Source organism: Gavia stellata, chromosome 5, assembly GCF_030936135.1.
Source record: "Gavia stellata isolate bGavSte3 chromosome 5, bGavSte3.hap2, whole genome shotgun sequence".
In the NCBI taxonomy this organism is placed as follows: Eukaryota; Metazoa; Chordata; class Aves; order Gaviiformes; family Gaviidae; genus Gavia; species Gavia stellata.
The window spans coordinates 34,064,838-34,088,414 of NC_082598.1; the positions used below are offsets into that span (position 1 = coordinate 34,064,838).

At 35.7% G+C, this 23,577-nt stretch overlaps 1 protein-coding gene across 1 annotated transcript in view; it reads left to right on the top strand.

Annotated features, from left to right (window-relative positions):
• Positions 1 to 3,704: 3,704 nt before the first annotated feature.
• Positions 3,705 to 23,577, top strand: part of PCM1 (pericentriolar material 1) — a 39,577-nt gene continuing 19,704 nt past the window's right edge. The window contains exons 1-19 of the mRNA XM_059818125.1: positions 3,705 to 3,805; positions 4,400 to 4,645; positions 5,779 to 6,051; positions 6,607 to 6,777; positions 6,952 to 7,068; positions 10,457 to 10,634; positions 12,988 to 13,097; positions 13,524 to 13,740; positions 14,971 to 15,154; positions 15,453 to 15,629; positions 16,363 to 16,520; positions 16,731 to 16,945; positions 18,557 to 18,711; positions 18,793 to 18,922; positions 19,618 to 19,752; positions 21,234 to 21,424; positions 21,992 to 22,189; positions 23,034 to 23,256; positions 23,396 to 23,541. Coding sequence (XP_059674108.1) covers positions 3,710 to 3,805; positions 4,400 to 4,645; positions 5,779 to 6,051; positions 6,607 to 6,777; positions 6,952 to 7,068; positions 10,457 to 10,634; positions 12,988 to 13,097; positions 13,524 to 13,740; positions 14,971 to 15,154; positions 15,453 to 15,629; positions 16,363 to 16,520; positions 16,731 to 16,945; positions 18,557 to 18,711; positions 18,793 to 18,922; positions 19,618 to 19,752; positions 21,234 to 21,424; positions 21,992 to 22,189; positions 23,034 to 23,256; positions 23,396 to 23,541 — 3,320 coding nt within the window. The 5' untranslated portion in view covers positions 3,705 to 3,709. The remainder of the gene's footprint in view (positions 3,806 to 4,399; positions 4,646 to 5,778; positions 6,052 to 6,606; positions 6,778 to 6,951; positions 7,069 to 10,456; positions 10,635 to 12,987; positions 13,098 to 13,523; positions 13,741 to 14,970; positions 15,155 to 15,452; positions 15,630 to 16,362; positions 16,521 to 16,730; positions 16,946 to 18,556; positions 18,712 to 18,792; positions 18,923 to 19,617; positions 19,753 to 21,233; positions 21,425 to 21,991; positions 22,190 to 23,033; positions 23,257 to 23,395; positions 23,542 to 23,577) is intronic.

Sequence of the window (23,577 nt, forward strand, 5' to 3'; positions counted from 1 at the left end):
CCATCTACCGACCCCCTTGGCGGCGACGAGGCGCGCCGGGCCTGGGCTCGGCACCCTGCCGTGGGAGTGGACCAGGTGGGGACGGCAGCCTGCGGGGCGCCGGGAAGGGCTGAGGTGCGCGGCTCGGCCCCGACTCACAGGCTGGTAGTGCTGGGCATCCCTCTCATGGTCCGGGTGTTTGAGTTTGCAAGTTCTAGTGCGTTGCTCGTGTGAGGGCTGTCCGGTGCAACAAGAGAGGACTTGCTCCGTTGTCTGCTCCTGATTGATGATACTGTATGGTTTGTAATATTCTGTCGGCATTTAATGAGTTAATGCCAAATTAATGCTCAGTGAGGAGCGCATGTCTTAAAAAGCTGAACTTGAAGAAATGTTTCATCCCATTTTCAGTCTTTATGGCTTTGTGATGGCTTTTTACAACTTTTTGTTTTCCACTTAATTTCTCATTTTCAGAAGTTTCTGTGCACAGGATTAAGTGCTCTTCACAGCTCTTGCAGTTCACATGAGTGCTATAGGAAGAGAATGTCAAAACAACTGTAGAAAAAAAAGCTGTCTAAAATATGCGTGTCTCTGGTTTGTTAGCATGTTTTGTAGTGATACTTCTGAGCAATTTGCATATTGCTGTTACGTGTACAAAATATGCTTTGACTACAATCTTACATGTTTTGACTATTATCTTACATGTTATCTTAAGTTATTATTTCTGTAGAAAATATACTTGAAAGTCTTTTTTTTTTCTTCCCAAGTCGCTAATAAATGTTATAAGGCAGTATGCACATGCTGAAATAGAGCTTTTATGCAGATTCTATAATGTGCAAGAAGCTGAGATTGGTAATGGGTTGCTGGATGCAGAAATAGAATAATAGGAGGATACCAAAGCTTTTATAAGATTTCTTCTGGAAATAGCTGGAAATCAAAAAGTAAGAAAAAATACAAATTAACGAAGTGTCCGTGGGGAGGTGAAAAACACAGCTTCATATGGGAGAGTTTCATCTCTAAGAAAAAAGCTGGCTGAACCTCTTTGTGTTTTTTAACTGAGTTGAAGAGATAAAATATCAGCATAGCTTTGTGATCTTAAGCTCACTTGAATAGAACTCATTTGGAAATATCAAAGACTATAATACGAATGTTTAGAAACTTGCTGTCTGGGAAGGGCACAGTTCTGTTAGAACACTTTAAAATCTGCTTGCTGGTAGTAATCAGGGTTTTATTTTTGAACTGTATTTATTAGGGTGCATTAGTGCCTAGTGTCCTTGTTTGAGAATATTATTCAGAATATTCTATCTGTGGCAGTGAATTTACTTCAGAAGTAATCAGACACTCTTACAGCAAAGATCGTTGAAGATAGCTTTTATGAAAGTTTAAAATGAAATAAGTGTGAATAGTTATTTGTATTACATAAAGATGAATACTGTCAATTCATGTTTTTACAGTGGAAGGTAGGGAAAAACTCCTTTTGCTACAGTTTTGGTAGGGTTATATATATTATATATATTATATATATTATATATTATATAACGTGGCGATGAGGAAACGGCTTACTGAATTGGGCTGTAAACCCAGATGGCCTCTAATCTTGTTCAGATGAACTCATTAAGCTTACTGGCATAGGTCAGGGTAGAGTGCCAGTTGAAATGTTGGGTCTTGCACATCTACAAAGCTGAACAGTTTATCTGTAATTGAAGAAAGTTCTTAAAAAACATAGCTGATTTCTAAAATAAGCTAAACTGATAACTATGCATTTGTTTTGAATGCTTGTCAACCTGCAGTTGGCAGGAGGGCTTCCCTGTGAATTTTTCATAGGATGCTTGTGCTTCTACTTGAAAACAAAGAAAATGTGAAAGGGCATTTTGTTCTTATTTTCTAATTAAATCTGACAGTTCACCAGGGTGAAAACTGCACAGAAGGTGTGGTTTTACAGTTGATCTGTCTGGGTTTTGCTCCTCCTTATGACATGGCTTTTATTTGCCTTCCTTGAGCCTGCACGTAGTTCTTATATAGTCATAAGGTTAGCCAGATCGGGGAGCTTATACAGTTGAGAGCTTACCTGTTTTTCTTTTAATTTCTGTTTTGTTTGTTGGCTAGCTAGTTTATAGATGGTACCCTCTGATTGCATGGCCTAGTGGACACTTGCGTTGGAATGAAGAAAGGAGTATGAATGAATGTGCAAGGACAGTAGGGCACAGATCTGACAGTTCCCAGAGTAGCAGACACTTAATTATACCTGTGTTATGATTCTGATTGTGAGATGCAGAAGCTGAATTACTCCTAACTGTTAGCATGACTTTGGTTGGTACACTGCCAAGTGGAGATGTGGTTATGGTATAATGAGCATACCTGGTAGATCCCGTTTCCATAATGGTATTGTAATAGGCTGTGTTTGCATAAAAATACTGCTTTGTGCAAGTGCACCTACTGAGAGGGCCGTACTGTGTGATTTTGATTGAATACTATACCTAAGCAAGATAGGTGTACTAGTACAGCTTTTAAACTTAGTTCAGGATTAATCTTTTTTTTTTTTTTTTTTCTGGAACTGATTATAAAAACCCCCCACTTCTTAATCTTGAGGTTTAGGTGATTTCTTCACCTGCACTGTGTGAAATCTTGGTGTGAAAATTAATAGTAGATGGGTTGCAGTAAAATGTTTATAAATAAATGGTCCTTTTTGGATTTTTTTTTTCCAGTTAAAGCTAAAGCTAGGATCATGTCCTAACATAGTAGTTAAAACTAGTTGGAAAAAGTAATTCTCTGCAAGACTGTTTTTCTTCTCCATCTGTAATGGAACTTCATAGCTGTTATAAAGAACAAGTTTGTAGGTTTGTGCAGTGGAACTGTGCCAGCAGCACTTAAGCTACATAGTTTTTATTGCAGCCTGAGAGTATATACAGTTATGTATTCTTCACTTTTTTGAACAGGCTAATCTAATTTTATTGCTATGAAGGAATACTTTGTTTCTGATCTTTCAGTTCTAACAACTTTTTTATTACTAATGTCAAAACTAGAAGTGAAATGAAAACTTTTAACATACATTGCTTTATACTGCACAGAATGACACTATTAGAGATCAGCAAACCTCTAGGAAACCCAAATTATTTATTTTGGTTTTGCTAGAAACTATAATGTAAGTGGCACGGCATTCACTGCTTAAACCTGTGGTCAAGAAAGTAAAAATCCTTTTATTGGTATCTGTTTTCTGTGTATTGTATCAAGTGTCCCCTTCAATGCTCTGTTGTCAACATCTTAGTATTGAAATAAATGCAGAAGTTTGACATACTAGGTCTCTATAGTATCGAATAGATATCACCCTGGACCTGAAAGTGCAGGCTTTATGAATCACAAAGCGGTCTTCCCAAGCATTGTATAGTGTGTTTTAAAGTGAGGAAAATTGAGTGACTCAAAAAAAAAAAAATTAAAAAATCTTTACTTTCTAAGAGCAGGGATTAAACAAAGAGAGGTGAAAAAAAACCCAAACCCACAACTACTTCTTGTTTAATTTTTAATGCCAGTATCTGTTCTTCTCACTGTTACATTTTTAGTAACACAGTTTAATAAACAGGTTTTAGTTTCCTAAAACAGCCTTGTGTTTGTATTTTATAATGTATGTAGTTGTCATCTCAGATGATGAATCTTAAAAATAAGCTACATAAATTGATTTTAATGCAGCACATTTCTTTAACTATTTCTTTTAGGTTCTTTTTACTGACTGCTTGTCATGGCAACAGGAGGTGGTCCCTTTGAAGAAGGCATGAATGATCAGGACTTGCCTAGCTGGAGCAATGAGAGCCTTGATGACCGGCTGAACAACACGGTATAATTAATCTTATCTTTCAGTTGCCATTTTATGCTGTACATTAAAATTACCAGGTAGATTCTGTTAGTGGCAGGTAACAATGCAAAACTCTGTCTTGTCAGTACAGCTTTACAGGTAAGTAGCCACAAAACAAATATAATTGGGGTAGATGTAAGCAAGCAATGTGTGTAATTCAGAGGTTGTGAAGTCTGTAGATGTATTTATGGGAAGTGTTTTGGGTAAATAAAGTAGCTAGACACAAAAGCATTGTAGCTGTCATGGAAGTGAAAACTCTTAATTTTAGAAGTTCTAAACTGCTGAAGAGTCTTCAGCAAAGAAGAAAAATACAATTTTAGATTCATTTGAAATTAATTTAATGCATTGTAGGATGAAATAGGTTTAAAATTTTCTGACAAGCTATTTATAATTTATGCAGTGGAGAAAATTATATTTTGTAATGTGACATTTGCTCTGGAAAAGTTAGTGCATATTTTGATACTGCTTTTTATTTTTACTTCTAAAATGGAAGTAAACTCTCTTTCACTGAATTAAAACATTTACTTTATGTGGATAACAAATACAGCCTTTTTCTTCCCTCTCCTTCTCCTTCAGGACTGGGGAAGTCAACAGAAGAAAGCAAACAGATCTTCAGAAAAAAACAAGAAAAAGCTTGGTGGGGAAGCTGAAACAAGGCTTACTAATGATATATCTCCAGAATCCTCACCTGGAATGGAACGACGGAAGACCAGAACTCCTCATAGTTTTCCTCATGCTCGATACATGACCCAGATGTCTGTTCCAGAGCAGGCTGAACTGGAAAGGCTTAAACAAAGAATAAACTTCAGTGATCTGGATCAGGTTTGTGTGAATACTAGCCCCCACTATAAATGTGACTACAAAATTTATTCAGCTATCTCTTAATAATTTGAGAGACAAATAAAGAAAGCTTTCATAAGTAATTAAGGTAAAAAAAACCCTTACAGACACCATGGGAGCCAAATTGAAATTCTGGTTTTGAACTTGAGAAAATTATGGGAAGTTCAGGACCACGACTTTCCTATGCTTGAGAGTGTGATAGCTGTCTTCACTTTCTTACTCTCAATCATTAACAAATTCCTGTGTCCTCAGATCAGTATTTCTTACTCATCAGACTTGTCTGCCACTCAAAAATATCGGTTAGCTTATTTTCAATGTCTGTTCTTGAAGTGCCAGTTTGTGATTCTGAATGTTGTTGTCCTTGTGGAGTGAGCAGAAGAGTAGCATTAAAAACTGCTTCTCAGTAGAGTGTAGAGAAATGTATGGTATGAATTCTTGAGCCATAACTGCTTCTTCGGGAATATGGCATATTCATCGTTCCCTTGTCCAAAACAATTAAAAGTTTGAGGGATTAATTCTTTGGTAACAAGGCATAAATTTGTGCTAACAGTTTCAGAATAGAGGCTTGTTAATCTTTGCCAAAATTTGTTGTTAACTTGTTTGTGTTGTGAAGATTCTTTCAAATGCAATTCATTGCTTTGACTTAGTATACAAAATCTGGGCATAACTTCCTTGCCAAATGCATGTTATGGCAACACATTGCTGTTCGGAAAGTTCTCAAGAAAGGCAGAAGTTATTAGGTATCACATTCTGTAAGTTAATATGTTGCTCTTACTATTGTTATTTTCTCAAATGTACCTAGAGAAGTAGGATGCCTTTCGCTATAGTAAAGGTGGAGGCCACAGCAAGGATAAGGAACTAAGCTCTCAGGAACTGCAAAATCCTTTTGCTTCTCAGCTGTTCTGGGAGGGTGGGCTTGCTTTCTCAAAACTATATGGCAAAAATCACTGGCACTGTCTTTAGCTAGCTTTTGGCTAGTCAGTGGCTAATAAAGTAACTTTAAAATCAGTCTAATAATACTGCAGAACCAGTAATCCAAGCAGTGAAACTAATCGGTGTTGAGAATATACTGGAGGAAAAAAATAAAGCAATTGTTCTTTTTTGTTTGTTTATAGAGAAGCATTGGAAGTGATTCTCAAGGCAGGGCAACGGCTGCTAATAACAAACGTCAACTTAATGAAAACAAAAAACCATTCAACTTCCTGTCACTGCAGATAAACACTAACAAAAGCAGAGATCCTGCCTCAGGTTCCCAGAAAAAGGAAAGTGGGGTATCAGTGCAATGTAAAGAGTTGCTCGGAGCTGCTCTGAGCAAGGATTTCTTGCAAAATTGTCAAGTCTCTGCTCAAGAAGATGGAAGGGGAGAACCAGCTATGGATAGTAGCCAGGTATTTACATAGCCTATAAAGTCTACAGATTATTGACTCTTAGAAGGGTTTTAATTACCTTGTTATATTTCGGTGCCTGTTTCTAAATTTCCAAAAAGCATAACTGTTAAGTCTTTATTGGAAATGCTTACCTTCACACTGTTCTAAAACTCAACTTGAGGAAAATGAGAAACCAAGCTTAATGATGTATTATTCTTTAGAAATCTGCTTATTGGTAACAGAAGCAATATTAATTTTCATTTTAGAGGTTGGTCTACACAATTCCAGAAAATATTCTCACAGTTGAATATTTTCATATGTTGATGAGATCAATTCTGTTTTAGCCTATGTTGACGAAAAGCCCTGTGCTTCAGCCTTGCAACTTCATGCATGCGTAAATCTATCCTTACAAATGTTGTTGACTTTTAACCACTTGCAGAGGTGTGCTTATAGGATTGAAAGTACTAGTACGTCACCCCTTTAATTACTACTTTGCTGTTGCTATCACCGTGTCTTGTACATTAAATACGTTAAAGCTGTAGCTAAATGCATTCAGTAATTTCAGTGTCTTTACAGATTGTGAGCAGACTAGTTCAAATTCGCGACTATATTGCTAAGGCCAGCTCCATGCGGGATGATCTTGTAGAGAAAAATGAAAGATCGGCCAATGTTGAGCGTTTATCACATCTTATAGATCACCTTAAAGAGCAGGAGAAATCCTATCTGAAATTTTTGCAAAAGATGCTTGTAAGTTTGAGAACATAATATGTTTGTTTCTGCACTGTAAGCTTTTTTAGGAGTTGACCATTGATGTTTTGATGGTGCTACTGGGGGTGTTGGTTTTGATATGTAGTACCTTCCATAATTAATTCTTACTGCCCCCTTATATAGCTTTTGATTTATGCCAATGAAATATTTCAGGCTAGAGAAAATGAGGAGGATGATGTTCGGACTATAGATTCAGCTGTGGGATCTGGTTCTGTAGGTGAGAGCACATCGCTAAACATTGATGTGCAGTCTGAGGCTTCAGATACCACGGTAAGCTGCCTTTTAGTAATTAAGGTGCTAGAATTGAAGACTTTGTTTTGGTTTTGTCGTGATTGTTGTGATAGTGTCATAATCTGCAGTTCAATTAAAAAATAGTAAATCCCCAAACACTCTGTTCAGGAGGTGTTCATGCATGTGTGGGTAATTTTTTTTTTAACATGGGGAAAAAATTAATGATTCTGTCACAACAACAATGTATCTTGATTAGTTTTTAAAAATATTTAGTCTTTCTTCAAAGTAGAACGAAGGGTTAAATGTTTACTTTGGCAGAGCATGCACTGGATTGATGCAGGAAGGAATAGTTTTCTATATAATTTTTCATCTATAAGTTTGTTTCTGTTAGTGGGGAAAACTTGCTGGTGTTGGATGAGGAGAGTGTTAGAAATGAGTCTTTAGTGGACCATTGCCCAAGCATCTTTCTAGAAATACAAGTATTGACCTAACACAGAAGTTTCTGTCCTTTCTGGAGAGATGAGCACCTTTTAGAAAATGTGTTCAGAATTTAGTTCTGAGATACACCGACAATCTTTCTTTCTATTTATAAAAGCTTTTATATTAACGTGGTAAACAATTCTTGTAGTAGATATAAGTTGTAAAACACAAAAGCATTTTAATAACATCTTCCAATACTACTATACTGAGGAAAAGTACTAGAGAGCTGGTACTCTTTTAGCCAGTGAGTACTCCAAATGTTCTACAGATGAGAATTTACGTGCTTGGAAGCAAAACAGCAATTAAAACTTTAAGAATTTTTTGTAATTATTTTTAGCTTTATAAGAACGCCTTCTATACATGCAAAGAAATAAAATGATAGACATGGAAGATGTACTTTTAACTTAAAAAAAAAATAAATTGAAAAATGCAGAAAAAGACCAGTACAGTTTTCAAGAAGTATGCCTGTAAACTTGCATTTTTCTTCACCTTTGCAAAATGAGTTTTAGTTTTGTGTTTGGCTCTTCATTTTGCATCTAATTTCTCTTTACATGCAGCTTGAATATGTTACATGGAGAATGAATACTCCTAGTCTTACAAGGTTGATAGCTATATGGAACCTTATTGTTACGAAAATTCTAAGAATGACTAAAAAGTCTTTGCTCTTTAGTAGATTTTGTTTGATACTAATTTTCATTAGTTGACAGGATACAAGTGGGTAGGTTTGTAACTTAAAAATGCATGCTAAGTTGAAGCACGTGTTCAAAATCTAACATACTAAACTATTTAATAAAGGAGGTATCTTTTAGTTTGAGCATTCGGCCCCGCATTGAGGACAAACTAGGGCATTCAGCTTCACAGGAACAGGTTACAGACATTGATGTTACAGCAAGCCTTAAAGGGAAAAGTGACAGAGCTGCTCTGAATGACAGGGAAATCTGGCCTTGTAGGATTAATAGCCAAGAACATGGATTGCCTTCAAAGGTACACTTCAAAATATTATTTTAGCCTAAAATAGGGTTTATACATGCTGATCTTTTTTTTTCCCCTGTCTTTTTTTCCTCTTGTTAACTGCTTCAAATGTATTTGTTACTTAGAGTGAAAGTTCCCATTTGGCCTGCTTATCTGTATCCAGCTGTCTTTTCATTGAATGACTCTTCTTTGCCTAGAGTGTTTTTTTCTTCAGAGATGTTTGACAGCTTTCTCTTCTGAAGTGTCAACATTGACAGAGAAAATATTACGTGTAGCCCTGCATAGCAGGTGTTCTGATTTTATCTAGGTGATCCTTCCAGTTTTGCTCTTCTCTTTCTGGGAAAACCTATTGTAAATGTGACTTTTCAGACACTTGTCATGTTTACACCAATAGTCTGCCGATGCAAATTTAAGCTAGTACCATATACAGAAAATAAATTAGAGAATAGTAGCCTTAACTTGTTCCACAAATGTTTTTGTGTAGCTCTTTATATAAATATTTGGTTGAAAGGGGGAAGACTAAGGGGCTTGGAGTATAAAACTTCTTTTGTTATCTGTTCCCAGCTTTTCTATGGCTTTGTCTCTTACTCTGTTTAAAAAAAAAAAAGTCTAAGTTAGATTTTTTTTTCCCCCGTAAAATAAAAGGCTTAAATGTTTTGTCAAGCTTATTAGTCTAAATGTAGAACTAAGCTTGACAAATTTGTTATGTGATTTTAATGAACTCAAGCAAATCTGGTGCTTTAGATAAAGCTTGGATTATTTAATAGGTGAGTGAGACTGAGATGCCTGCCCTTTTTCCCTTTCTTCCCCTTGTTCCTTCCTGTATTGATTTCATTGTGTACTCTATTTTGCCTCTACTCTGCTTCTTATATATAAAAGATGAAAATTTAACAGGAATGATCAGTGCCAGTTGCAGTGCATGTTTTAGTGACACTTCTTTGAATAGTTTAGAATTCTGAATGTGTTTTCCTTTCTCTGCTGGAAAGTTGAGCATTCTGTGGTACCCAGAACTGGTTAATAAGATGCCTGCTTCTATTCTGACATTTTGTGTGGAATTTTTGGACTGAGAGAATTTTGTACTTCAGGAACTCAGCACTATGTGGAGGGAAGATGATCCTTTTAAGTTAGTAATGTTCTTCTTAAATACTTGTCAACTCCTAACAAAAAGGAGGCAATTTTTTCCATGGTTTCATCTGCATAGTGCGATAATCCAACTTCAAATAGTATCAGGATCTTAACTATGGATGTCTCATTAAAATACTTAATTTGTTGACAATCCTTGAATAAAGGTTTTGAGGCAAATCTTCGGCTTTTAATTAGGATAGGATGAGGAAAACAATTTTAATATATTGTAACTGCCCAACATGCTTTCATTTCTTCAGCTCTATTTCCATATGTTTGAAAATATAGTATAGAGGGGGTTCTATGCATGGTTTTTGTTTTGAAATTGATTTACCTAAATCTGGTCTATTCTAGTATCAATGGCATAAATATAGCATACAAAACTAAACACATTAGAGAAGAATAACTGCCCAAAACATTCTGCTGAAAATTTAGAGATTTTAGGCCAGTAAATCAATCTAGATCTTGTATTGTATATAGCCCCAAGATACTATGTCTTATCTTGCTTAGGTTTACCAGTCTTATAGCTTAATGCCCTCTTATGATTCAAAAGACAGAGGGATGCTTGGGTTAGTCTTTGGGACATGTTAGGGCAGATGACTGGATTTCTAAAGAAAACTTAACCACCAGGAGTGGTAAGCATGTCTTGGTGGGACAGGCTTCTCCCTATTGGGTGTCTAAAATATTTAGACTGAAAAGGACTACCGGAAAGGTGAAGTCATTTAATTTTCACCTTTTTACACTAAATAAGCTGTTTGATTCTATTAAAGTCCTGCTTATTTTGACACTTCTGTCACTAGTAATTAACAAATAAATTGTCATGATTACAGTAATGTTCTTCCATATCTTGCAGGCCAGAGATCCTCAACAGGAAGCTAAAGAGGAGTTAGAGAACTTGAAGAAGCAGCATGATTTATTGAAAAGGATGCTACAACAGCAGGAGCAATTGAAGGCTCTTCAAGGAAGACAGGCAGCTCTTCTTGCTTTGCAGCATAAAGCAGAGCAAGCAATTGCTGTCATGGATGATTCTGGTATGTGGAATGACTGTATCTTTGATAGCATGTTAGCATGCCTATTGCATGATTAAAGCTGGAATTGTGGAATACACATTAAAAAGTCTTTTTTTGATAATGCACTTTTTTAAAGTCTTCTACTGCAGACTGCAAGTCTTCTACTTCTGAAAAGAGTTGACAATGTAACATTGTAAAATGATGTGTCAGTTAAAGACCACACACCTGATATCTGTGGTTTACTTGTCAAATCCTGAAAGTGTGGGTTTATCTCCTAAGAACTGGTCTACCATGTCAGATTAGGAGTCTACCTCTCGTGTCCATCAGGGTACCAGACCTTTGAAGGAAAGAATCAGAGTGGGAGCTGCAGAGTGTTCTCTCCCTTTCTGCATCCTTCTGGCTATAGGCAGTTGGTAGTTTTAAGTTTTTGTTTGCTTTTTTATGGGGTTGTTTTTTGGTGGCTGGTTACTTGACGATTTAATAGCCATTGGTAGACTAATGGTTTATCCAATAAAAGTAAGGAGGAAGTTGCGAAAGCGGTTATGTAAGTAAATATGAAACTAGAACTCTGGAATTCTATTGCATGTGAATTGGGGGCATGGCTTTGATGATAAAGCACCACCATTATGTTATAACCTTCAGTTTAAAAGCATTCTTCTAATTCATTTTCATATATTCCCAACTTTACAAAAATTTTCAAAAATTATCTTTGGGACAGAGACTTCTTTTTGATATTTGCTTAAAGGTTGTCAGCAGAGTTGTTTTCTTAAGAGTTCAATCTTAAAAGGGAGACAGTTGTCCTTGCACTGTTGACATGTGAATTATCTTTTGTTGGAAACTTGTCCTGCACCCCACCCTTCCCTAAATCCTGTTTAGTTTTCTTTGGAAATGGGGTACAGTTATATGTGCAGTTGTAGGGAATAACATTTTAGCACTGAGCAAGTTCAGATTCGGTTTGCGTTACTGTTCCATGACTCTTCCCCATAAGAATTGCCGTTAGGCTCCATTAGAGGGTATATGGGTTAGCAGTTCTTACTACAGTTAGTTTTTGTATTTAAAACAGTTTAATTTGTAGAAATATAAGCATTGGTTTCTACATTTTACAAAATGTCTCTCTTCAGGGTTCCTTGCTTTGATAAGCTCCTTTTTCTGCTTTTTTGCCTATCCTTGATTTGGTAGACTGTAGGAAAGAAGGTGAAACTAGTTAAGAAACCTCTAGATTTTAGTATAGGAAGAGAAGCAGAGAAGTTGGTAGGTAGAGAGCTTTTAGAAAGCTACCACAGGACCAAGAGAAACAAGTGCCTTTGAAAGGTGTTTCCTTCTTTCTTAAATGGTGTTCAGTAATTGTTTTTCTCCTGTCTGCTCTGCAGGAGTAGAGCTGTGTTGGAATCTGCTTTCTCTTTGTTCCTCAAATATACAAAACTCCATCTTGATGAGGTGCAGGTAGATGAAGTGGGTAGAAAATAGGATTACGTATGATAAATTAGAACTTCATTTTTTTAATTCTTTGGTGGTGTTTTTATTTGCTTCGTATTTCCACTTAGGTCACTCTTAATAACAGTTTCTTACTGCTGTTTGTGTTGACTGACTTAAAGATGTGGTATGTGCCAGAACTGTAGGGTAGAAAATGTAAAGATTCAAATTCAACATAGGGCAAAATAAATGTTTTTAAACTTGAAAATAGTAAAACAGGTAACAAAGTCATGATCTATGGGGAAAATAAATAATATTTGTGCTTGATTTTACTTCTGAAGTGTTGGTTCCTATTTGGGGAAAAAGAGTTATTTGGATTTCTCAACTGCCAGTTTCATATCTTAGTACTGTTTGAATCTGAGCTTTCAGGGAGCGGAAAAAAGCTTTCTTTTTAACATACTCCTCTCAAAGCTTTTTGAAGAACAAGCCCCCAGGAATCTATTTGCAGCTGTGAAGATTACAACTTAAAGCAAGATGAAAGCTTGGTGTCCTGTAATTTATTACTTTAAGGAAGTAAAATTACATGCACTGTTCGTAGTTTGGCTATACTAAGTAATAACAATTTTGTTTCTAACAAGCAAAATGTTTCCATCAACCCCAGTCAACTTGGTTGTTTTCATTTTGCTCTGACCTTTTTAGCAAAACGCAGAACAGACTTATAAAGTCCTTTTTTATGGTTCTTCCCAAAGGAGCTGTGAGTTGGCTTGTTAGTATTTCTGTAATGGAAGTAATCTTTCATGAGTGAAGTTGGTGGGAAGGACACAACATTAAAAATAATTGCTGTTTTTTAAGAGGTGCAGCATATCGATGTTCTTGTTAAACCAAACATTTTCATGAAATAGCTTTTATTTCATAATTGTGGAAAAGTATTTATATTTTTTTCCTCCTTCTGCATGCCCAGTTGTAACAGAGACTACAGGTAGTGTTTCAGGAGTAAGCCTTACATCAGAACTGAATGAAGAATTGAATGACTTAATTCAGCGCTTTCACAACCAACTTCATGATTCTCAGGTCAGTCCTTGGATTGTGCTGTATAAGTTTTGCCATTGTCCGTTTTTCTTATTCTTTTGAAAAGTGGAGTTACATGTTCGTCTTGCTTATTTGTGTGCATTTGCTAGTGGAGTAATTAGGGTTCCCCCAAACTTGAAAGCTCAGCATCTTTGTGTTCTTAAGAGTTACTAGCTGACTGATCCATGCTTTCTGTCTCACAGTTCTCCATGAAAGTCCACAGAAGTAGTTTCTATATTGCAGTATAATTATATATTAACTCAGTATATAATTGGGGTATCATGAGAGTGTTTTCAGTATCAATTTCCCTTTATAAGGTTGTTTGTTCTTGTGTTGAGCCTAGCAAGCCTATAAGAGGGCTTTTTGTTTCTTACAATTTATTTGGCTTTTTTCATAGTACTCTGAATAAAATGAAATTAATCTTTTTAGACACAGTCTGTGCCAGACAATAGGAGGCAAGCAGAAAGTCTTTCACTTACCAAAGAGATTTCACAAAGCAGAAACTCTTCAATGTCCGAACACCTGTCAGATGAGAAGGCGCAGCTTTTTAACAAGATGCGAATGTTGCAGGGTAAAAAGCAAAAAATGGACAAACTGTTAGGAGAACTTCATACGCTTCGTGACCAACATCTAAATAACTCCTCCTGTAAGTAAATATAGGTAGAATTGAATCTTTTCAAGAATACAACTTTTTTAATGTACATGCAACTGGTTAATGAAATGCAGGTGATAAAGCTGTGCTGGGGCAATATTATGTAAACGTTTTTTTAATTCTGTATAAGTTTGTGGCTTAATGGAGAGCTCTACAAGTAATGATGATGAATGTTTTTGCTAGTAGCGCTTTGGTTTATAACATTATTAAAGTTGACTAATGTGAGGATGTGACGACAGGATTTTTTTCTTCAAGGTTTGTCTGTGACACATCTGACTTGCAAAGCGTACCACATGAACTTGAGCATTCTGTATTTTTATCACAGTACATCTGTATTTACATACTCAGCACTTCATATGTTAGTAGCTTTATGGCATTATGGGGTTTGCTTGTCCACTGTCAAAAGACTTTATCATGCACTAGTCACAGGGACTTGGATCATAGGCCATAACAGAGGAACTTAACTGTCTGAGTGGATTAGAGCTTTGGCTTGTTCCTTAGATGGCTTTTTCTTCTCCTTAAAGTCTTGACGTGGGCCTACTTGCTGCTCTCGCTTTCTGTTTCTTGAGATACATTTGTACCCGTGAAGTTTGTCCTACAGCTGGAAACTTCTGAGGGGTGATCACAGCGTATTCTGGTTAATGTTAAGAAATGAGGCACTTGAAGCATGTTCCTAGAGAAGGGCAGACTAATTAATAGTTGTATTATTATACCCCTGTCTTTCTACATGTGCTTAATGCATATGATATGAACATCTTTGGATATGATTTCATGTAGCTGGAAAAAGCAAACATCAAATCTCAAATCTACATTCTACAGCATATGGACAAAAGAGCTTAGCAGAGGAAAAAAATTGATAGGATTTTTCTTTTTATCATGTTGAATTTCAAAAAAAGCAATTCAGCTGTAAATAAACCCTTAAAAGAGCTTTTTGGGCAGATTCACAGCATGAAACCTTCCACTTCTGAAGTTTAATAAAGCTAAAAGGAACTGACTGAAGTCTTGTTTACAAAAGCTACTTGCTACTCTCTGACTATTGGCATCGCATGCCATGGAACTTAAGACAAAAGCTTTTGTTCATCTAAGAAAAGAAGTTATTAACTGCTGGTTTGTATTGGTAATATTTTCTGTAGTTATATTTTAATATAATTCAGTTAAGCAGGTTCCTTTTTGCAAGTTGTTCTTATGAGCTATATTTCTTCTCTGTAGTTTTTCCTGCTTCAGGTTCTCCTCAAAGGAGTATTGATCAAAGAAGTACAACTTCAGCTGCTTCTGGTCCTGTAGGCCTAGTAACTGTTGTCAATGGTGAATCAAATAGCCTGGCATCTGCTCCCTATCCTCCTGATTCCCTGGTTTCTCAGAATGAGAGTGAAGAGGATGACAATCTAAATCCAACAGAAAAGCTTCAGTAAAAGTTCTTTAATTTTTTTCATAATGTGCTTTAGTGATTTTGAGTGTTACTTTTTTAATAAGTTCTGTGTTAAGAAACCATTTCATATTTTAACTTATTTAATTTAGTATTATAGACCACTTAATAAATGGTCCAAGACAGTTAAATGAGTTCAGATCTTCGAGCAGAAGGTTCTTACAGCTAGGAAAATGACAATAAACTTTAAGAACTATAAATGATATATACACTTTTCAACTCTACATGAATTTGATTAATATGACAAAACACATAGCATATTCTTTTTTTTTCTCCTCAGGAAGCTAAATGAAGTTCGTAAGAGGCTGAATGAGTTACGCGAGTTAGTTCACTACTATGAGCAAACATCTGATATGATGACAGATGCTGTGAACGAAAACACTAAGGAAGAGGAAGAAACAGAAGAATCGGAAACTGATTCTGAACATGAGGATCCACAGCCTGTTACAAATATTAGGTTGTCATATTTTTTTGTTATCCTAAATCTTTGTAGCGAAGTTGTTACAGGTTTCCTGAAGCAATACATTATTTCAGTCAACCAGAAGTAACTTAATTCTGTGATTATATTAACTTTACATAATTTTTAATTTGAAGTAGCTTTCTTATACAGATGATTAATAATAATCTTGTCCTTGGTAACTTAGTTACATAACAAATGTAGATTAGATTGGACATTTAGAAAATCACTATAAGAGACTTCAAAATCTGTAATTCCTTTGTGTTTAAGCACTGAATTATGAGTATGGAATTCCACTAGAAGGTTAAGGGGCCTAAACTGAATAACTGGAATAAAACCAAACTTCAGTTTAGAGAGGTATTCAGAGCTATCGTCTAACAGGGCAACAAGGATCTTCACTGTGCAGAAATGAATACTGATTTAGCTATGAATCATGTAAAGCTTTTATAATGTAGACATATACCTTGAAAGCCTCTTGTATTGTTGTAGATATAGCAGGTGATAATTCATAGCTGCTTCTGATTGCTTAAAAAAATTTTTAAAATCTGTTGGAGAGATGGATATTGAGAAATTCCAAATGTCTGGACTGATTTTTATATGGGGTTGATTTTTATTTTCTTTTAAAAAGGGTCAGGACACATTTCCGTAAAAGCCAGTTAATAAAATGACTGAAGTAAAATTCCATCGACATCAGTTCTTAAAAAGTTAATATGAGTAATGCATTTTACCCTAGAAATCCTCAAGGAATCAGTAGTTGGAGTGAAGTAAATAGCAACTCAAATGTACAGTGTGGAACTAATAACAGAGATGGAAGACATCTTAATACAGACTGTGAAATAAATAACCGATCTGCTGCTAATATAAGGACTCTAAAAATGGCTTCTACTCTAGGTATGTTCTAAAATATTCTAATAGTTTTAAGTCTTAGTGCAAATAATTCTGATAGCCGCACAGAATTTGAGAGAACCTTGTTTGAGCAAAATGTTCAAGAGTCTAATCATTAAGCTGAGCTTTTTCTAATGTCCAGTAATTACAGTGGACTTCAGAAGTTCAATAATGTGTCATTGGTACTGTTTTGTTTCCTCCTTTCCCTGCCTCCAGACTGTCATAATAGGGAGGATGACAAAGATACCGACCTACCCCAGGGTGAAGATGATGAAGTGGAAGAAGACAGAGTCAGTGAAGATTCCATATCTAGTCGCAGAAGCAGCCTGGCTGATGCTGCTGGAGATGCTGAATTTGAGCAGAAGATCAATAGGCTTATAGCTGCAAAACAGAAACTTAGACAGTTACAAAACCTTGCTGCTATGGTGCAGGTATTTTATGAATATAAATCTGTGCACAAAAATGTAGCATTCATTATTTAATATAATGTATAACTTCTAATAGGCAAAACACTCTGCTTAGTGTAACATTTAAAATGCTCATTTTTAGGCTGGGAAAAAGAGATACTGTTTGATTTTTCTGAAGTCAAGGGTGATGCTGCTGGAGTTCAAATCTGGAATTTTCTTGGGGGATGCTAACCTAAAAGAAGAATGGCCTTAATACTTAACCTTAGCATGGGATTACAAAATATGAACCATAAAGTCTGATATTTTTTTAAATAATATTGATCTACATTTTTAAGGTTATAATGAATATTCATCAATTTTAGTTTTTGAATTGTAGGTTTTACAACACCATTCAATCAGTGAGGAAAAATTGCTTGGTTTTGATTAAAATCTTTAGATGTTGCAGGATGTTCAAGTTGGGGTATTTTGGTTTGGGGGGGTGGTTTTTGGTTTTTTAGAATCTTGAAGGCCAGCTGTGAATTGGCAATGTTTTTAATTTAAATATATCATGCTAATTTAGTGATGTTTATTAAAAACATATTTTCATGAATCTAATGTCCCTACAGAATGCTCACATTTGAGCACCATGTAACGTAATGTCTGCATACTGAATACATATAGGTGTATCAGAAATGTAAAGGCTTTATGTGATAACTCTAAAATCAATCTCAATTAGAAAGGAGATGTTACAATAGCAACAGTATAAACGCTATATTGTCATTTCAAGATTACACTGCTATCAGAAATTTCTCAGCATCTGGATCGGGCTTGTTTTTTATCATCACTATAGAGATGTTAACTGTACAGTGGTATAAATCAGAATTAGAGATGATACATCAGTTTCCTTAATAAATAACCTAATTAATGGCATGTCTTCAATCTTTCCTTCATATTTATAAGGCTTGTATCTGTATGTACTCAGTAATGGTACTGTAGGTCTGTGCAGCTGTGTCATATGTGGTCACTGATGATGATCTCTCCTGTTCAGCGGGTTCTGTGTTAACAACAATCATGTTGGAAAACAAAAGAAGCAGTGGTTACAGCTTTAATATTTTCAATTTAAGTTGAGAACTGAAAATACAAAAACTATGAAAACAAGAAAAGTGGAATAGAGAATCATGTAGAAGACTGTTTCTAAAATATTTTAGATTTAACTTTCAAGAGTAGTTTTGTTTTTAAGATGTTAATTGTAATATTTAATTTTATGACTACAGCAATTAAGCAATCTTGTTCACCTCAGTCTCCTATTCTTCTTTTCGCCTCCCTCTTGTTTCTTGACATGCTTGTGTGTTTCTCTTCACTCAGTCGTAGGCATAAAATACAATTCAAGTGGTTTATGCTTCCAGAATGAGGCAAGTTATCTTGAATTTATAGTGCAAGTTTCAGTAGTGTGAGCTTTGTAACTTCAAATTCTCTCATTAACTTATCTTAAAGTCATGATGCCATGAAGATGATGACTTCTCAGTTTATGATCTGAACTAGAGATAAAGCTATTCAGACTGTTTAGTTTCGAAAAATTAGTTTGACAAACTAAAGTTGTTACATTTTGTGTATCAACTTGAAAATAGCCTAACTGTCTTTCTGACATCCTTTCAGGATGATGATCCAGAACCTCAAGCAACAATTGCAAATGCATCTAATATTGGTGACTTGTTTTTGGGTGAGATAGAAGAGACAAAGCAACAACCAAACAACGTCCGAGCTAGTACCAACAAGTTACAAAAAGATGTAGGACTGAACGAAAAAGCCAGGTATGCCTTTCTCAAAGGATAGTAGAATCATGCTTTAAGCAACTTTTTGCCAAGTAATGTGCGGATAACTTATTTACACAGAGAGAAGTTTTATGAAGCTAAACTTCAGCAGCAGCAATGGGAGCTTAAGCAGTTACAAGAAGAAAGAAGAAAACTGATTGAAATTCAAGAAAAAATTCAAGTGTTACAGAAAGCTTGTCCTGACCTTCAAGTAGGTAGAATGTATTTCTTTTGCTTTCTTAAGCTTTTGAGCAACGAGACATACGATATCTTTCACACCTTTTTTTCACTATAAAAATTGGAAAAAACTTAAAAGTGATAACACTTGTATACTATAAGCAGCTGGACTTCTTAGCCTAGAGAAGAGCTCTGGTTATCTCATTCCACTGTAGGTTCTTGCTCAGTGATTGCTGTATCAAGTTCTAATTTGACTGTGGTTTGTCCTCAAAAGCCTTGATTTAAAGTCTTTAAAGATAGAAAACCTTCTATCTTATTTTGAGCCTGAAATTTGTCTGTCCATACCTGCTAGTCACCGCATCTTCACTCCTTTTAGTAGTCATTTACAGGGTCTGCTATTTTGAAACAATATTGTGTCTTGTAAGTATGATCGACACTTCGTTGTATTCAAACTGAATTGCACAGTGTTGTACTGTTTTTGTATGAAGTGAGCAGTAAATTATCAATACTGTGAATCTACAGCATTGTATAATACTATATTAAATTAAAATAAGTTTTGTTGATTCCTGGCTAAGTTCTGAAATTAATATTTAGCCTTCATTCGAAAATGCCTTTTCACTGACTACTAATTCTTCTATCTCATCAAGCCAGAACTGTGTTGGGTTTTAACAGCAGGTAAGTTTTAGAAAGGCACTCTACTCTATTTTGTCATTTTGCTTTCTCTTTCAGTTGTCAGCTGGCCTGGGTAACTGCCCAGCAAATAGGCAGACTTCACCAGCCACCTCAACTCCAGCCATGAATGAGTGTAACACAGCTGGGAAGCCTTTACTTGAATTTGATGAATCTGTACCAGTAGGCAGTGAGGTATTTCCTACTTGATATTCTGTGACTTAAAGGTTTAAAATAAAAAAAGTTCTATGTAACTTGGACACATTTTTAAGTACTTGGCATGGGGAGTAGAGTAGTAGCCATTTTAACAAACTATGTATAACTTCTTTGTTTCACCTCTGGAAGGAAGTAAATAATGACCTGAACTGGCAAGAGATCTTTCTCCAAATATAATGTGGAAGTTGAATGAATTTTTAATTTGTGCTGTGTACATTTGGTAGTGTATACCGCAGGCAAGTCATCCATGAAGTAAATGACGTCAGTGTTTGAAACGCAGTTTATCTTCTACGCATTTTCCATGTCTTATATTACTTAGTCTTTATGTAAATTATGCTAGCATTTATAGGGGTGGAGGGATATGTGATGAAAAGTATTTGCTGGCTAGAGTAGACATGAGAAACAAGTATCTGAAAAAATAACTTCTTTTATCAACTTTGTGAGTTGCATCAGCATTCTTGTAAATTTTCCTTTAACAGTTTAGGTGAGGCTGCTTGGGCAATGCCTGTACTGTTGTCATTAAAAGCCAAATTTTCCTTCTCCAAGAAGAGAATTTCAGAACTTTGTCATCTTCCAAATGGTCATTATAGGACAACTTGTTTCTGTTCACTAAATAAAAGGTCTGAATTCTTCCTACTAAAAGGAAACTGTCTATAAAATGAATGTGCTGATGCATTTGCTAACACTCTGCAAACAGGTTGGGTTATTAATTATAGAAATATGTCTGGATTTTTGTTGGAAAACTTCTTAGCTGCAGCACCATCAGCTAGTTTAGTTGCTTTCAGGCTTCAGTACATTGTCATCTGCCTGTCTCTCTTAAGTCTGCGTTTCCCAGTGTAGTTCACTTATGCAGTTGTTTTTGTATGTTATGCCATTACATTATGCTGTTTACATCTTTGTAAAAGCACCTTGCCATTTATGCTTTCTCTGTATGTAACTTAAGGTACATAAAGGTCTCTTTCTATATGGACCTTTCCTTTATATGCTGCTCTTTGTAAGTCATGGCTTCCTTAGGTCTTGTTCAAACATACAATGCAACTTAATTTCTGCAGGTTGCAGAAAATCTTTTTGTTGTATTTTCTATTTTATCAAAGAAGTACTCAGCACAATTTTCAGATTTCTCCAGAGGATAGTATTCTGTCATGCTACTTAGAGCTAACTAATAATGCATAAATTATGTGATAAAAACACAGTTTTGAGTGAAACATGCACTGTTTTTCCTAAAAAATTCTGTCCTATAATGCTTAATTACCTTTTTAGATTTTGCAGTATGTGGGATAAATAGCAAATACTGGATGTATTTTGCAGCTTTCTATGGTGTGGCTTCGGTTAGAGTATAATACCAATGCCTGAACAAAAAGGTATCGGTGTACTATCAAATATTGAAATTTTAATGTGCTTTAGTTAAGATTGCATTTATTTTGTTTATATTCTAATGTCTTCCATTTTACTGCAAACAGTTATGGTCTGAGATGAGACGACATGAGATTTTAAGAGAAGAATTGCGACAGAGAAGAAAGCAACTTGAAGCTTTAATGGCTGAACATCAGAGGAGGAGAGAGTTGGCAGAAACAATATCTACTGTTGCTGCATCTGTTAAAAGTGAAGGATCAGAAGCTCAGCATACTCCCCAGCAGAGTAGGACTGAAAAGTAAGAACATGAGTCCCTCTGTGTTAGTGGGCGCTTCTGTTGTTCAGCGAGATGTCAGTCTTGGGGCAGTTTCCTGTTTTCATCTGAGCACTGTATGTGATGATATAACAGAGCAGTAAATTAATTTCTTGACTATCTAAAGTGACTGTTAGTTGGCAACTTGCCAGTTTTAGGGGTCTTGCCAGCATAGTCTCCCCTGCTCCATATATGGTGAAAAAACATCTGAGGAGAGGAGAATGTGTGGAAAATGCTAAATGCTCAGAGTAATTTTTCTTCATCTCCACCTTAATAACAATAATAAAGTAATAATTTTCCAAAACAGTAAGTAATTTTATTTAACTGTCGCAGTATCAGAAGAATACTAGTTTCATTTTGCATTGGTGAGGTAATACTTGAATTCATTTTGGTGCAGCTTTATTAATTGAAGATAGACAGACTTGTAATTTTCAACAGATTGTTTTAATAATGTCATAAACTAAAAAAAAAAAAAAAGAAATCACTCCTCCCTTCCCAAACAACCCCATTTACACCCCCCCCCCCCTTTTTTTTTTCTCCAATGTTCACTAGGACAATGGCTACCTGGGGAGGTTCTACCCAGTGTGCACTAGATGAAGAGGATGGAGATGAAGACGCTTATCTTTCTGATGGGGTTGGTCAGGCAGAAGAAGAGGAAGAAGATGCGTCAAGTTTGAATGACAGTTTCTCTATTTATCCCAATAACAGCATACCAGAGAATGTGCATTTTGTTAAAGAAACCAAGGATAGGTTAGCAGCATTACTTGTTAATCTGATGCTTGTCAGAGTATATTTGAAAGGGGTGGAAGAAGCATTGCAGTAACTACAAGGCATCCTTTTACAGCAAAGTGAAATTTCTTTCTGTTTGCTGGGGAGTTGCATGCAGCTGTCTGAGTCTCTGTAGCTGCAATGTGTATAACTAATTTGATTATGTCTTCTGTTTCTGTCATTGAGGTCTCCATTTGTGTTGCAGTAGCTCCTTATGTTCCCATAATTCAGAGAATTAAACTAACTCTGAATTTTTTGCTTTCAAATTGTTGGCTTTTGCAGCTTTGAAAACTATTTCTTATGAGATTTTTTTAATTAACATGAATTTTTTTAACTCTTGCTTACCTGATTGATTTCCTTAATAAGCTTTGTGTGACTAAATTAAAATGCCATGTTAAAAGTAATGTATATCTCTTCAATTTATTTCATCTGTTTTTGATACCAAAATAATTTTAGTAGATAGTGGCCTCCAAGTCAGGAGCTGGGCCTCTTAATTCTTAGTGTATTATGTCGGTGGCTTCTATTTTCATTTGAGTACTTATTATATATCAGTAATGGATGATACTAAAAACAAGATCCAGAAACATCCTTAGCAATTCTTTTCTGACAGTGGTTGTCAGTTGGGTGGCTGTTATTTTCCATTTGTTTAGGATAATGTTGGCTTGACAAAATTGCATGGGTTATTAGCTGGCACGCTGAAATGGCCTGTGCCAAGTGAGTTGTTGATGTACAACTGCAACATGATTTGAATAATGGAAGTATCATCAGAAGAAGTTGTTCAAAATGTCAGCTTTTGTCCTCATTCTTCCTGGTTTTCCCCACCCAGGTGGAAAAACTGCCGTCCTCTTTCAGCAGATGGGAACTATCGTCCATTGTCTAAGGCCAGGCAGCAGCAAAACATAAGTATGCGACGTCAGGAAAACCTTCGGTGGATGTCCGAACTTTCATATGTGGAAGAAAAGGAACAATGGCAAGAGCAGATCGATCAGTTGAAGAAACAGCATGAATTTAGTGTCAGCATTTGTCAGACTTTGATGCAGGATCAGCAGGTAGATATGAAAAGCAGTTATTTTGCTGTTCTTAATTTGTCTTTTTTTTTTCTTTTTTTTCCCCTCTCTCTCTAAATCTTTTAAGCAGTAACTTCTGGGTTTGGTAAATTGGTCACTGTCATGTGTTTTCTTTCCACAGACCCTCTCTTGTCTTCTACAGACTTTGCTTACAGGCCCTTACAGTATGATGCCCAATAATGTTGCATCTTCACAAGTACATCTTATTATGCATCAATTAAACCAGTGTTACACTCAACTGACTTGGCAGCAGAATAATGTCCAAAGGTGTGTTGGCTGTGTTAGTGTGGAATTTTAAATACT